Source organism: Chroicocephalus ridibundus, chromosome 4, assembly GCF_963924245.1.
Source record: "Chroicocephalus ridibundus chromosome 4, bChrRid1.1, whole genome shotgun sequence".
In the NCBI taxonomy this organism is placed as follows: Eukaryota; Metazoa; Chordata; class Aves; order Charadriiformes; family Laridae; genus Chroicocephalus; species Chroicocephalus ridibundus.
This window is the reverse complement of record NC_086287.1, coordinates 61,105,729-61,121,121: the sequence shown is the minus strand read 5'-3', so window position 1 is coordinate 61,121,121 and position 15,393 is coordinate 61,105,729. Positions and strand designations below refer to the sequence as shown.

At 36.4% G+C, this 15,393-nt stretch overlaps 1 protein-coding gene across 1 annotated transcript in view; it reads right to left on the bottom strand.

Moving 5' to 3' along the window:
* Positions 1-15,393, bottom strand: part of TDRD9 (tudor domain containing 9) — an 84,210-nt gene that overhangs the window by 52,901 nt on the left and 15,916 nt on the right. Inside the window, exons 2-4 of the mRNA XM_063332213.1 lie at positions 9,483-9,589; positions 2,902-2,999; positions 2,270-2,491 (exon numbers count right to left, since the gene is read on the bottom strand). Coding sequence (XP_063188283.1) covers positions 2,270-2,491; positions 2,902-2,999; positions 9,483-9,589 — 427 coding nt within the window. The remainder of the gene's footprint in view (positions 1-2,269; positions 2,492-2,901; positions 3,000-9,482; positions 9,590-15,393) is intronic.

Here is a 15,393-nt window from a genome sequence, read left to right as displayed (position 1 = left end):
ATAGCCTGAGAAGAATTCTTCAAAGGTTTTTAAAGGTACATACACAGATCTTTCCACTAAGAAAGAAAAATATTTTGCCAAAACATAATTTTCTTACTGGACAGGAGAAAAGGAAAGAGGTATAAGAACTCATCAAGACCAGACAATCTATTATTGAGAGGAAACTTCTACAACCCTATGTTAAACAATGGATTTATGATTTCTAAAATACTTCTATAATTTTAGCTATCTCAGGTGCTGCCTACCCAGGCAGGTAGACAGAGCTGTGACCATCTTTTAACTTTCCACTTTCAAAACAGCCTAGAGCAGACAAGTCTACACTCAACTGTTCTTCTACTTCCATTTCCACTCAGTTCACACAAAATACTTGTAAAAACAGCACAGCACATCCACATACGCTGTGCTGAAGACAGTCTGGAAGCACACCACTGTTTAATATCGTTAAAACTCTACCATAATGTAATGAATCACCTTAGCAATTTTATGACTATTTAATTCAAGGTATCAAGTCATAGAAAACACTTTGTTTAGAAACTACTTCTGAAAAAGCCAACATACATAATCCACAGTAATTCTACAAAGCAATAACTGGTATTAATATTGGCTTAGTTAAGATTTGAGATGTCAGATCATAATTCCCACATAGTTATCTAGAATGTTCACCTCTCAGAACTGAAACTTCTTTAGTAAGTGATTAAGCATAAAGAGTATTTTTACTTCACCTTCCAACCTATTTGTAGAAAAACTGAACTTCAGTGTGGTGTTAAAAAAAAAAAACCAAAAAAACCCCAAAAACGGATGCAAAAATAATTTTTCCTACTACAGCATCTGTTGTAGGTATATCAAAAGGAATTGCTAAAATCTGATACTTGGACAAAGAACAGTATTCAGCAGGGATGACAGTAAAGATCCTTTTGATGTAAAAATGAAGCTGATGTATCTGCGCAACCCTGTAATATGGTATTGCTATTGCTAGTAACAGACTATAAGGTTTGCAAGGCTTCAGGACTATGGCACATCAGACCTGCTCTCTCTGAACTTTTCTTGGTCTGCCTCTACCTTTGCTTTACTTGGTCTAGCTGTGATAACAATTTAGTGTAGTACAGAGATATACTGGTACAGTATCAGACACCTTGGGAAGTGGAGACACATGATGCAGAACAAAAGCAGACATGGGATAACAGATGAGGCAGAAGCTTGGCATTGTAGAACCCATGCTATAAACAGCTAGGTAACAGTCACTTAAAAATAGCCAGTTCCCCTGACTATGTCCTGAACTGAGAGTCAGTTCCCCTCAGACTCAGAACTGGACAAAATTAGTTTTATGGGTAACAAAGAGAAAGCATCTAACATACATAAATGGCACCATTATCTAGTACATTCAGATGTAACCTGGAGCTGCAGACCAATGAAGAAAGATGTAAATGCATGTTAGCAAACATATATAAACATGACCCTAAGTGGAAGAAAAGAACAAACAACAAGAAAAAGAATGGAGAGGAAACCAACATGTATTCCTCCCAGCAAAGGATTCCAGAAGCAGACAACTCTCCATGAGCATCCTCTCACCACCAACACCAGTGTGAACCCACTGACCTTAGGACCCAGAGAAGCTAGTCCAGAGACAGCTATTGTCAAACTACCAGGGAAACAATGATCACAGCTGTTTATTGTGGTTACTGACAAAGAGCTGATTAAAGTACCAGTATCTGTGTCAAAAGATGAAAGTGGCATCAAGTTTATAAATGGAGGGACAGAACTGAGTTTGAAGCTGAGTTTGACAAAACAAAAGAAGGAGGTAGATTTATGAGGAAAAACTGGGTCCGGTTCTTCGCATGTTAAGAAGAAGTGACAGGACAGAAACAAAACACTCTGGCCATAAATGCATGAAAGTTTTGACACAACTGACTGGTAAATGTAGTAAAGTCAAACAAATCAAGTACGGTAATTAAGAGTTTAAAGGAAAAGTGACAAAATACGGTTCTCCTACAACAATTTCAATGATAATATAGATGTGTCCAATTATCAGAATGCAGACAATTAAATATTTCTGTTAGAGTCTCACTAGCATTTATAGTTGTTCAACTTCAAAAGCTTAAACACTTCATTATGAATGTTTAACAGGAAACAGCTGGAAACCTGCAATTCCAATTTAAAAGCAGATTGTCTAACACTTCTTCAGTATCCCAGAAATGCTTAAAAATAATCAAGAAAGAAGATACAGTACTTTTTAATGTATTTTTAAATATTTTTTGAAATTTTCTTATACCTGGTATCCTACAAATCCACCTAGAGTCCACGATCGTTGCTGGCTAATCCACTTGGCAATGCTGATGGCACCAATTCTCCGAGGCTGGGTAACAGCAATGTTGCAGTAGATAGATCGCTGAAGGCAATAATCCAAAATATATTGTGGAATCTGTGTACTCTTACCACTGCCAGTTGCTCCTTGTATAATCACAACTGAATTGCTTTCTATCAGAGACACTATCTGAAACAATTTTTCAAGAAAACTCATAAGGCTACAAAACAACTCAAAACAGATTTCAAAAATATTTGAAATATCAATAGCTTCCAGATATAAAATCTCTGTAAAACTCTGTGCTATATTTTCTGTCATCTCTTCGGCATCTGTAGATAACTGGACTCCTAAAACACATTAGAAGATCACAGAAAAGAACATGGGCACACACTTCCTTACATACTTTCTGTTTATAGGTATTTACGTAACATATAATAGTAATGTTTCTTCCTTTAAGAATTTTTATACAATGGCTTTGTACAACGAACAAAGGTTTTGTACAATGCTTAAAACAGGAACAGAAGTTTCCTTCTGAAAAAACCAAACAAAATATGATTTTCAGCTTTATTCCATAATGAGAGAAAGTACAATGAAATTACCTCTTCTCTGTGTTTGGCCATAGGCATATCCACACATTTATGGTTAGCTATTGGTATAGAAGTCAAATCACTTGATTCACACTGAGATAATAAAGTATCTAGGCATAAAAATAACCAAAGGTAAGTTATTTCAATACAGAAATGGGAAGACCAGCAGGAGAATATGATCACAGTATTTGGAAATCTACAAAATTTGAATCATATACCTATACGTATTCATAGAATTAACTTTTTAATATTGATAGATTGAAGAGAGATTCTGTATTTATGCACCTGCTGTTCCACTGGGAGCAGCTCTGAAAGACATTGCTTCTGCTTAAAAGTCACTGTCAGTGTCAAGGATGTATATAGTTCTATAATTCTATATGCTTTTCTCTTAATAAAAAAACCAGTATTTTTGCACGTTTTGCATTACAACTGCAAAATCTACCCCTGTTCCCAAGAACATTTGTTCCTTGGAATATTCCTCATTCATGTAACCATGTGTTGTTTCCCTTAAAGCCTATTGGATCCATAGTACAAAATAATCCGTATTTTGATACAAAGACCATTATATTTCCAGCAATTGACATTTAAAACAAGTCTCGTAAGTATCATGATGATCTTTCAATGGATACTACATTCTGCAGTCTCTGGGCAGGAGTTAGTCATTGTTAGCACTGGGAAAGAGACGACAAAAATCTTACAGCGCTATCATGCATTTCTGCTCAGCACCCTGCTGTCAGTTTGACCATGAAAAACGTAAGAGGAACTGAACAGGTGTGGAGGCAGGTGTAGAAGGGGAAAACCAGGTAAGACTTCGGTAAGCAACAATTCTGCAAATTACAACTAAAAAATTTGGCTAAAAAATCCCACTATACTGAAATCAAAAGTGGAAATGCTTTCTATTTCAAACGGGTTTCACTATGGTGAAATTTACTTATTTGCATACAAATAATAAAAACTTTAAGAAATAAATACAGTAGTGGGAAAGAAATCTAGTATTCTTTTTACAAAGTAAATATTTACTGTAAAATAAAGGCTATAAACTAAATAACTGACTACACAGTTATAGCTTCCTTTCTTTGGAAGGGTTACTAAAAATCTCACTCAGCAGTGAAGCAGAAGCAGGTGGAACAATTTCTTTTGTCTCTATACCATACCTGAATGTGCTCCAGCCCCCCAGATTGTCTTCAAGTATCAAGGAATACAAAATTAGTTATTCCCACATGAAAACAAAACCACAAAAGCTGAAGAGTTCAGTAAGACTTTCATAAAGCACAAAAAAAAAATAAAAAAATCAGAGTTCTGTGTTCACACTCTCCAAAAAGAAAGGTTCTTTACCTAGATTCTACGTAATGCAACAGTTATAGGTAATCATCGCACAGTGATTTACTTTGCACTACTAAACAGATACGAAACAGAATTTAATACCAGCATCCCTGGAAAATATTAACTGTCCTCTTTAAAATACTTTTGGTCAAGTTTCTAAATATATTCCCCAGGAAAATTCACATATAGCGTTCTGTCACAGCCACACTGTACAAAGGCTGACTGCCTTCCCTCTGGCACAAACATGTCACTACTGAGACATCAGTACCTTTGCGTGATTTGACCAATGTTGGAAGAAATCTCAAGCTGCTAGGGAAAAGATCCTGGTGTCAGCATATTCCTGCTAAAGCACTATAGCCTTCCTACCTCTATCAGGTTTTCCATGTAACAGTTGCAATTTTGAAAAACGTGTTCAGAGGTATACAACAGAAGACAGAAGCTTACAAAAAATGTAAATGGTAGGATTTACATTATAAGCTTCTCTAGCTCAGTAAAAACCCAGTGTATTAAGAAATCATTAACCTAAAATTCAATTAAGAATTTTATTTAAAAAGTATGAAGAAAGAAACTGGAAACAAATAAACAACCATCAGTATTCGTGTACCTGCTGAAGAATCAGATCAGTTTAATTAATTTTGTATATCTCTCTTTTCTCGTTGATGAAACCTATCTTTTCTTTATATTGCTTTTCATAGGACAGTTCTGCAACAGCAGTATCTTACCTTCTCCTAAGCACAGAAGTTTGGAAAAAAAAATTCTACCAAAAGTAAATGGTTATCCAGTGTGAACCACCATCAATACGCGGAGTTTGAGAACTGGCAGCCATATTATCATTTAGTAGATGCTGCAAGTACTAAAAACTGTATGGTTTGTTTTTTTCTCTTCAGGACACGTATTCTATGCTTAAACTGAAAGAAACATTAGTTAGTTTGCCTAAGGAACTAATACCATGACAACTGTTAAGACTTTTATCTAGGGCAGACAGTACAGTCTTGGGCCGCAGAATAAACTTGCAACTTCAGAAGAACACTGACATGACCCAAGCAGCCATCAAAAAGCCCATTCTAACAAACTGAGGATACAACCTTCTTCCAAAATCTAGCATGATTATCAGTGAAAAACCAAAACTGGGATTAGGAAATTGGGTAACCACCTTAGAAGACAGTAAGTTTTTGCCTCTTCTTTTTTAATGAAAGGTGGGGTTTTTTGAACAATGAAGACTCACTGCACAATAGAAATACTTGAATATACACCCCTATGAAAGTTCCCAGGTTATTCTACTCATTTAAATAACCATTCAACCATTAAGAATGGGACAACAAACTCAGCCGACGCACACCTTTGTAAGACCTGATGCTCAAACATGCACCTTGGATTCTGACATATAGAGACTGCAGGTCACTTGCCACCAGAAAACAGTAAACTGAGGAAGTGTGCAGCTGGCTCACCACGTTGTTTTATAACAAGCAAAATATTTCTGTGTGTAAGAACCATTAGTGCAAATCCAGAATAAATAATGATATTAATTTCTCTGTTCAGAGTCAGTGCAAAAAGAAATCGGAAACTCAGTTATGGGAAAGATGCATTTGCCTGTTCACTTCCTTTTCAATTATTATTAAAGTTCTAAATATGTTGACTGCCATGACTAAAACAGTCTACTGCCCATGGAAAGAGGAATTTTCCAACATCTCCATTATTACATATAGCAGATGCATTCCTTCTGGTACCTGTTTCCTGAATTGAAGAGATCCTGTTTTACCCTGCAGCTGGATCTTGGTATCTGCCACCAAGCAAATTAAAATAAGATGCATTAAAAAAAAAAAAAAAAAACACCAAACAAACTTGAAAGCACTGGTTATGTGAGTCAAATGAGATGCTTACTACGTCACTGATCATTCTACTGCTGAGCTACAAATACATGAAATGATTACAGTCAGCAAGCAATCTCGCGGGAAAGGAAAGCCACAGGAAATAACCAGGCTCCTACCTGAGCCACAAAGCATAATGACTTCACAGTAAGTCATAACACAAAGTACACGAAGTTGCTGCTGACTGAGCTCTGAAGAGCTTAATCCAGAGCCTGGGCAAAGTGATTATCCTTCCTGACTGGGGAAAACAGGCTAACAGTTTTCTGTGTCTTGGAAGTGCTGACTGCTGAAGGATGCCCCCAGGTAACATTAAAATTCCTAAGAAAATACCGCAAGTAATTAGGCTTTCCTCATGAGGCTTCCGTTCTCCATTGCAATCCTCTTCAACTTGCACATATTTTGAATACAAAAGGTTTTGGGGTAAAGATGAGTGCTATCATTAATTTTCCTACCATGTATCTGCTCTGAATCCCAAACATTTAAGGAACTCCATAACTTAATTTTTTTTGTATTTCAGAAACCTAATTGAAAACCAAGGTTTAAATTGCTTGTTCTCTGTAAGTAATTACTTCACCTGGGACCCAGAAGATCCTCAGAAGAGATCCATTTAATGGTGTGAAAATAATGAAGATAGAAAAGAAAAAAAAAACCCTGCCATCCACAAAGCTGCACGAAAATAACAATATAGGCATCCTTTAGGAAAAAAAAAAAAAAGGGAGGGGAGAGAATTATTAAGGATTTTAGAAGCTTTCTTAAGAGTAAAACTCTTAGTGCATACAGTTTAGAATACCTAGATTTCAGGAAAAAAAATACATCTATTTTCCACAAGATGTTTAAAGTAGACAAGTGCCCCATACACACAGCTCTGGAAGGTTTCCCTCTGCACATCCTGGGACCTCACTGAATCAAAGGTGTGCGTAAGTTTGACTCTGAAACAGCCAGTACCAATTGTGAAATTAGCCCAACGGGCCAGGGAAGAACTGCTACTGCTCTACTTGCTTTGGCTAATAGTTGTGGTGAAGTACTCTCCTTCTTTTATTTAATCACTTCAACATCCTTTTCACAGCAGTATCATTTCAACCATGTTCTGTAGAAGCCAAAACTCTTAAGTGCAGTTCCTGACAATCTGTTTTCCTGACAGAGAAGCAGATTAGCCATTTCTAGTTGTCCTCATGGTATAAAAGCATATGCTCTTTCAAAGACATTGGAAAGCACAAAATTTAAACTCAACTTCATAAAACACCAAGGCACAAGCAAACACCACAAGAGTTTCAGTAACTCTGTAAGATTTAATATAGGCTGTCAATTTATACAGAAGATATCATCTTTTCTAATTAAGAAAGAAAGAAGCAACAGAAGGGGTACCAACTCTGAAACCTTCAGGGCAAATCAGCTTCTCATTTACATGTTGCACAGCTTATTTCTTGACTACATTTGTACTCCACACAGCTAGAGTGGTAGGGCCTGGTCTAGATAAATGGTCCTGATAATTTTGGTCTTTATAGTTTATGAAAATTTTTCATGTTCTTAAAAAGAACATGGACTTCCAGATTGATATAGCTGACAGTTACAAATGGGTCTTGGAGCTCTCAAAATCTGCATGATGAACATATTTCCATTTGAGAACAGCAGTCTCATTAACAACATACACACTTATAATCCATAAAATTAATGTTACAAGTCTCATGCTCACTAACTGTGCTTCTTCATTATATTATCCTGACATAATATTCATGAATCTTTCATGTCAAAGTTGATAGCCATAAGAACCAGGATTTTCTGAAGTTTTTGTGTTATCCTATATCTAGGTGGCATTTGGCAGCTCAGCCTCAGAATGCCGCAGGAATCTTCCAGTCCCATCACTATCCAAGCTGCTAAGAGTCCCCCACCAGATCGCATACAGCTGGGAGCAGAGTGCTGACCAAAGGAGGCAGGCATCAACACTGCACAGAACAGCTCCTGAAGCAACTGAGACTCCAGATCATGACACAGACAAAGAGTAGGAAGAGGACGGAAAAAAAGGGACTGAAGAAAACATTTAATAGATTAATAATAAAAGAGTATACATATGCTAATATTTTAGTAATTTTTTAAGGTTGTTTGCTAAGTAGATGCTTTTTAAGTTAGTTACAACTGGAAGGCAAGAATAAATGTTAGAAGCTATGAATTTCAAGGACAAACATTTTAGGGTAAACCAAGAGGAAACCAGTATTTATAAAATAAAGTACCAGGATGACTATGCAGAAATATTTCCTAACAAGCCTAAATTATAACCTTGTTTCTTTTACAGAAGGAACACTGCTAGCAATAGTTTCATTCAAAATTAAGCAGGCCACCAGTGCTGCTAAATTAAGTTGCTAGCCTACCTTCGGCAGAATTCTGATTTAATAGCTGAAGGACAATAAATTTTACAGTATTTCCTTGAATTAGTCAGTACCCCTATACTTTTAAAGAGACACCTAAGGAACTTACGCTTAGTCAACTCATTGGTGTCCTTCCTTCACTATAACACACACGAAAAACTAAGGAATGCTATGTTCCTAAACTACAACATTTGAAGCATTATTCACCCATTTTCCCCTTTCAGTACCTCCTCCTCTCCCATAAATTTTGCATAATGTCAAGTGAACAAGAGACAGTATTTTGTGGTTAGGACAGATGGTCAGATGTGCTGCACATGCTGAACAGGCCAACTGCACCTACTGCCTCTCAGCTGATGACCAAACAAATGGCTTCAGCACCTACCTGAGTTCCAAAGGTCATTTAATTTGCAGCAGAACTGAAGGACAGTAATACCTAGAAAATGTTTCTGTTTGTCAAATTTTGGTGTATCAGCAAAGGGATACAAAAAGCATTACAGAGAACGACACACAGAAGAGACAAAACACATAAATGTACTTTTCTTGGGAAATCAGCTACATTAACAAATTTGGAAATTAAGAGGCACAGTAAGAGTTTGAAGCTGAGCTGTCCTGACAAGTGAGTCAGCCTCATACTGCTTTTACCAGAGCTCCTAGGAAAGAAGTGCAATCAAATTTCTCTCTAAAGGCAGTTCAATGCAACAATCAAGTATACACAGAAATAACATGGATAGAAAATGGGAAAACAGAATGAAGATATGAATCCCATTAGTGGTATCTTTTCCTTGCAGACACATTTCAATCGTATATCTACAATAAACTAGATTTATGCACATAGCAGCATTATGCATTGTGGCTTCCAGAAAATAAGGTGTTTACTTTTTAATACAAATGCGCATACAGCATTAAACAAACAAGAAATACACAAGAAGATTTCATAGTTTTGTTTAGGTGAAGAGATGGGAGGAGAGACCACAGGGAGTAACAGGACAGGTATATCCGAGTTTATAACAGGAACCAAATATATGTATTTATTTTTTACCTGGTTTATAGACAAGCTGATCATTTCCATCTACATCTAGCTCTTGTGCCTCTGCTTGTCTGTATTTTTCAGCATATTCAGTTCCATCACCCTCTGTGAATGGCAGCCTGAAGAAGAAAGAAATGACAAATCAATAAATGCTTCCTGACCTAACAGTCATGGATATCTCTCGGAATAACAACATTATACAATAAGTTTAGAGTCTCCATGTCATGCAGGAATTACTTCAATAAACAAACTTCATAAATTTTTTTCTCTGCAGTTAGATACTGGCCTGAGGAAAGTGTCACATTAAATCTTTTTATTCAAAACGATTGAGCACCCAAAACATCATCCTTTAAGTTTTTAATACCTAGGTATTTCTCTCCTAATGAAAGTCTACGATTTCTTCTGAACAAAGGGGAAATAGCTCCGTTTCACCAATTCTTGACACAGTGCAATTAAGAAAATACATGCAATTCTTGCATGATTCTCTGGAGACAGGGGAAGTAGACATGAGTAAACACAATCATCTCACTGCTTTAAGGAAAGAACTTTTGTCTTAGAGCCAAGAAATGATGGCTGCCAGGGGAAAAAAAATTAACACAATCACCCAATAAGTGAATTCTATGGAAATTTATTACACACAAGACAAAGTCTATCCATGACATAAATAGAATGAAATGGGATAAAAAAAAAAATTATCTTCTACATAAACAGGATGAAGAAAACCACATGGATTTCACCAGAGAATAAAGTAGCATATGTACAATGATTGTATAATTATTAAATCATAAATGAACGTGAATATAGGAGTGTTTTGGACACATGAAAAGCTCCCTCTTTTTGTCTTTTCATTTCTTAAACAAAATAGAAACTAGAAGTCAAAACTATGGTTTTGCACTTTGATTTAAGCTCTGGGCCCAGTGCAAGCTTTTGCTATGCAGTGCATAGCCAATCTGTTTCTCAGCAGCTATCTCTCTGACACATCTTATAAAAGGATACTGCTGCTGAAGTATCTATTTCTTGACTGAAATAATAAGGAACACTGACTCCAAAAACAATTAAGCTGAAAACAACAAGAAATTTTTAACACAGCACTGTGTCACACAACTCTCATCATAGATTAATTCACAGTACCTCAATGCCACAGAGCACCCACCTCCTCTGACAAGCCAAACCCTGCTCCAGCTTGGCTCTGCTACAGACTACTCATTCAGATAAGTCTTACTTCCTCCTACAGGAAATACCTATTTATCACCTACTGCTGTCAACAAAGAAATGGCTTCTTGTCCTATTTTAACAATAATTTAGGCACAGAGTTAAGGCAATTTTCTCCTGTATCTCAAGTACCTCTTAATGCAGGGTTCAACAGGATTGCACACATCTGCACAATCGCTATGTGAGCAACAGCTGCCTACTTCCAGCAAGCAGAGTACAGCACTATCATCACTCTAACCCTTCTGAAACAGCTGGGATGGGGAACACTCCACGATAAGCCTGAATCCAAGGTACAGTTCAGAAAAGTTTATAGACATCATGCCAGACCACTCGTTAAGTAAGTTATTCCACTGAATGTATATTAAAAACAAATAAACCCCAAAAATATGATGAAGGTATCAAAGTCAAGAATTCAGTAGTTGAAAATAACGTAATTAAGCTTGTCCGCACAATCCCAGTTTGGCAGCACTGTACGCACATACTATACATATTTTAGTAATAGAACCAATTATTTTTCCTTTCCACAAGACTGCAGCCTCACCAAATGCACTGGACACACATCTTCCGACAATAAAACCTGCTTTTGCAGTAAATACAACTTGTCCTTCAGTCCTCTGCAAGAAAAAAAGCCATCTAATTAAGACAGTAAATGCTGTTACGGAGAAGCAGGTACTACTTGACTGTTAGAGCCCTGAGCAATAGCAAGTAAATCACTTCAACAAAAAACTTCCACTGAGGGGTAGGGGCTAAGGGTGAGAAAGGTAGGACCGCGTTCCTCGATTGCCATAAAGACCTTGCAGAAGCATCAGACTTTAAGCTGCAGCAGAAGTCAGCTAAGAAACAGTTTTATATAATACCAGATATATTCAACTAAATGCTCCCGGAGATGGAGTGTTAAGCATTTCAAAACTGACTCACAGAAGTATGTGTGTGCTTTTGACCTTTGCCTGTACAGCTCCAGGAAAACGAAGACAGTATGACCTTGGTGATTTGTGAGAATACATTAATTTCTTTTGGTTGGATATTTGGATATTTTCCTTCAGATATTAGGCTTTCTGTCTTCAGAAAACAGCATGCAGTAAATAAACCTCAGGCTACACAATGAATAAAGAAAATATTTAATAGCCAGTCATTAAGAATGAACATTGCTCACTCGATGCACTGAATCAGGCTACAGTCTTGGGGAAAACCACATGCAATTAGAAAACTGCATATGGGCATACGAAATGAACAACCAACCTTCATTACATCCTTTCTCAATGTTCTAATGCTGAACTTTGCAGCTTTAATAAAACTAAAAGCTTAAAGAATAATGTTATTTTTTAAGCAAAATGTAAAAAAAAGATAAATCATTGTAAAGGCCTCTGGCACTCTCCTAAGTCATCGGAACAATACAATCCTTTCAAGTAATCATTGATAAGCCATCACTAGGAAGTATCATCCTATATATACCTGGACAAACAGAAACGGATGGAATATTCTTCTAATGAGTTTCAACAAACATTTGCTGACAGCAGAGGAATGACAACATTCAGAAAATTCAAATCCATTTCAGGGTAGCAAAGGACAACACTAATGAAGGGGTTCTTCTGGGTTCTACTTACAAAGCATGCGCCTGTCTAATACACCAGTTATTTCTTCCCCATTTCTATTCCCTCTGACACAGTGAAAACCCCCATTTCAGTACACCTACCCTGTTATGGCATATATTGCTCAGGCTTTCCAGATCCAGTCTTGGCACGCACCTACTTTTAGACTCCCTCAAACACATTACAACATTGGCAAACAACAACTTTTCAGCTGCATATATGAAACACATTCAGAATTTTACCAAATTAAGAGGCAGTAAAAAGCATTTTTGTGACTCTAACACAACTGCTAAAAATTGAAAGCCAAAAATTTAAGGAAATGCAGGAGACTTCAGATGTTCAGTTTTTTCTTCCTTCCCCTTCATTTAAAAAAGGTGAGAGTTTGGTCTTATTCAAATCAAGGGCACGTTTCATCCTCAAAAGCAGCCAGATTTCTGTGGCTGAACCTGCAAACATATGACATTATGCTACCCTAAGCGGACAAAGGCAGACAAAATTATAAAGCTCTGAGAACACGATCAATCAGTAATGTCTCTCAATAACAAGTAAGTCTTGGTATGTCCTAGCATCTGTAAAACATAACACATCAGCCACCTATGAAGGTGTACACATCTTATGATCTACCTATTTTGGAAAATACTCTCAGAAGTAACAGACGTGGGAACTTTAAGCCTGACGAGCAGTGGCCAGTGGAAGCTTTCTACGCAGGCAAAAAGGAGGTACACAGCATGCCTCTTTTTGGAAGAGAATTAACACTGTTTCTTATGAGACAATGGGATACTTTCCCTATTCCTTACCATGTGGTTTAACCACTATAACATTTTTCTGAAGTGTGACTGATCATTACAGATACAACTACTTAAACTAATTTTGAGCATTTGATTGGGACATTTTTTTTTTTAAATATTTCTGATTTGGGTTTAAAGGAAAAGTCAGTGTCATAAACATAAAATTAAATACAGCTGCCACTTCAGGGGATTACTAGAAGGGAAACACAGTTTAACACCAGAAATTGTTGACACATCCTATTGTAAATACTCTCAAATACACTGAGGGTGTCTTTCTTTAAATAAATTCAGCTAGAGAAAGGTCTTCCTTTTCTTCAAGCTATAGAATGACCTCTAACAAGTCAACAAGGCCATCATCAGAGTACATTTTGGAAATTTTCATATTTGAGCATTTGAAAAATTAACCAAAGCATTTTTGCATACACTTAGTTAACAAAAATAGAATCAATTGCCCAACCTCAACCACAACTGTGACAGGTAATTTATTTGCCTATTTTCAGTGACATATACTACAATGCCAATGCATACTCTGAACACAGTTAATGTCTCCAGAAGTGATGCTCAGAAAAAGCCTTATTAAACGAACAGATACATACAACCTCATTCCCTGAAAAAATAACACTGCTTACACAGCAAACCTGATTGTATAAAGAAAATAACGACATTCCAAGGATTAAGATGCTTGCTTATCCAATTTCAGATTATTTTCTATTAACTATTTAATTTGGGGGTAAAAGCTCCTATTCAAGCCCATATAAACTCAAGAACATTTCCATCTTGGAGACAAACAACTGAAAAAGTTGTGTTCTAGGGCTGTGTTTTAAAAAAAGCCTTATAGATGTACTTTTTGACTATTTATGTTTTGGTTCATTTGACACAAAAAATCTCTGTTCACATGGGACTGGGAGTTGAACATAAAACCAGTGTCACTCATTTCACAGATCACCAGAGGAGGACTGCCCTAAGTCATGGCTTCTATCACACGCACAAGCTGTCCACCTACTTAGAGATCTCTGAGGCAGAATCACTTGAAAAAGCACTTAGCCTTATAGCATACAGAGCAAAATTTTGCTGTACAATTTTAGTATGATATATACAGTAGACTGTTTCAAAGCCTCTTTTCTGAAACTAAAATAATGTGACATTTTACATAACTGAACATTTGCCATGACAGTAAGTAACCTTCCACTGGGTTTACTGAAGGACATACTAAAAATTACTTTCCTTTTAACTGGCAGCTGGCATTCCATACTTTTAAGACTGGTTTTACTTGCAGAAATACATTAAGTTTAAAGAAATAATGTACTGTCATTCAAAAACCATAATGTTTCAGTCACAAAAATAGATTAGTAATCAAATTCAGAATAACTGAAATCTATTAAATACTAAAATACAGATTTTACAAAGTGATTTACAGATTATTTTAAGAATCTAATAATCAATGAGGTACATGTTTTCTTTCCACTCAAGAGAGTTGTTTTAAAAAGGTAATTAGCTAGACTTAGTGATAAAGTCTTCATATATAGGCATCTTAAAGGCTTGCACTGCTCTTCCTCACAGCAGTTATTCAGGGCTCCTGTTTTAAAACCTTAACCAGCTGGGGAGGCAGAGGGGGAGCACACTAAATCTACTTTGCAAAATCCTGAAAAACCCAAATACAAGTGTTTGAATTTGGATAGACTATGTAAATTCAACATCTCAGACATATTTCTTCTGTGTCGAACTAACAGCTCTGTAAGACCTTCCATCTTCCACCTTACCCACAGTTAAAATCCAAGAAAAACAACCACGACAAATGCCAGGATGAAACACACTCAAATTTACTGTCTACTGCTCTGGGATTTTATGCCAGTGGGGGAGACTGGGATGAACTACTGGGCTTCAAAGAACTAGACTCTTCTTGGAGATGAGCTCCTCTTTCTGCAGCCATAGCTCAAATAGGGATGTTTGGAAGAGGGAAGATGGTGACAAGCCACACAGCAACTCAACTACCTCTCTACCACACACAAAACAGTTAATTTTGTAAAATAATGTTATCATAATTAGTTATGAATTAGAAGTCACATGGGTGTTCATATTTTTATCTTAAACCAAAAGCACAGTTCCTCTATCAAACATTGTTTCTGATCCTTTAGTAACATTCACAAAGCATCTATACTACTTAAAACTTCAAAATTCATCACTTCTCTCTAACCACAAAGGCAAGGAACTTAGCCAAATAGAAAATAAATAAATAATTCCCCATAACAAGAAAATTAGAACTAAGCATTTGGTTATCAACTTGGTAAAATCCATCGTAAATAAATCTGAATAAAATATAACACAAGTAAGAGA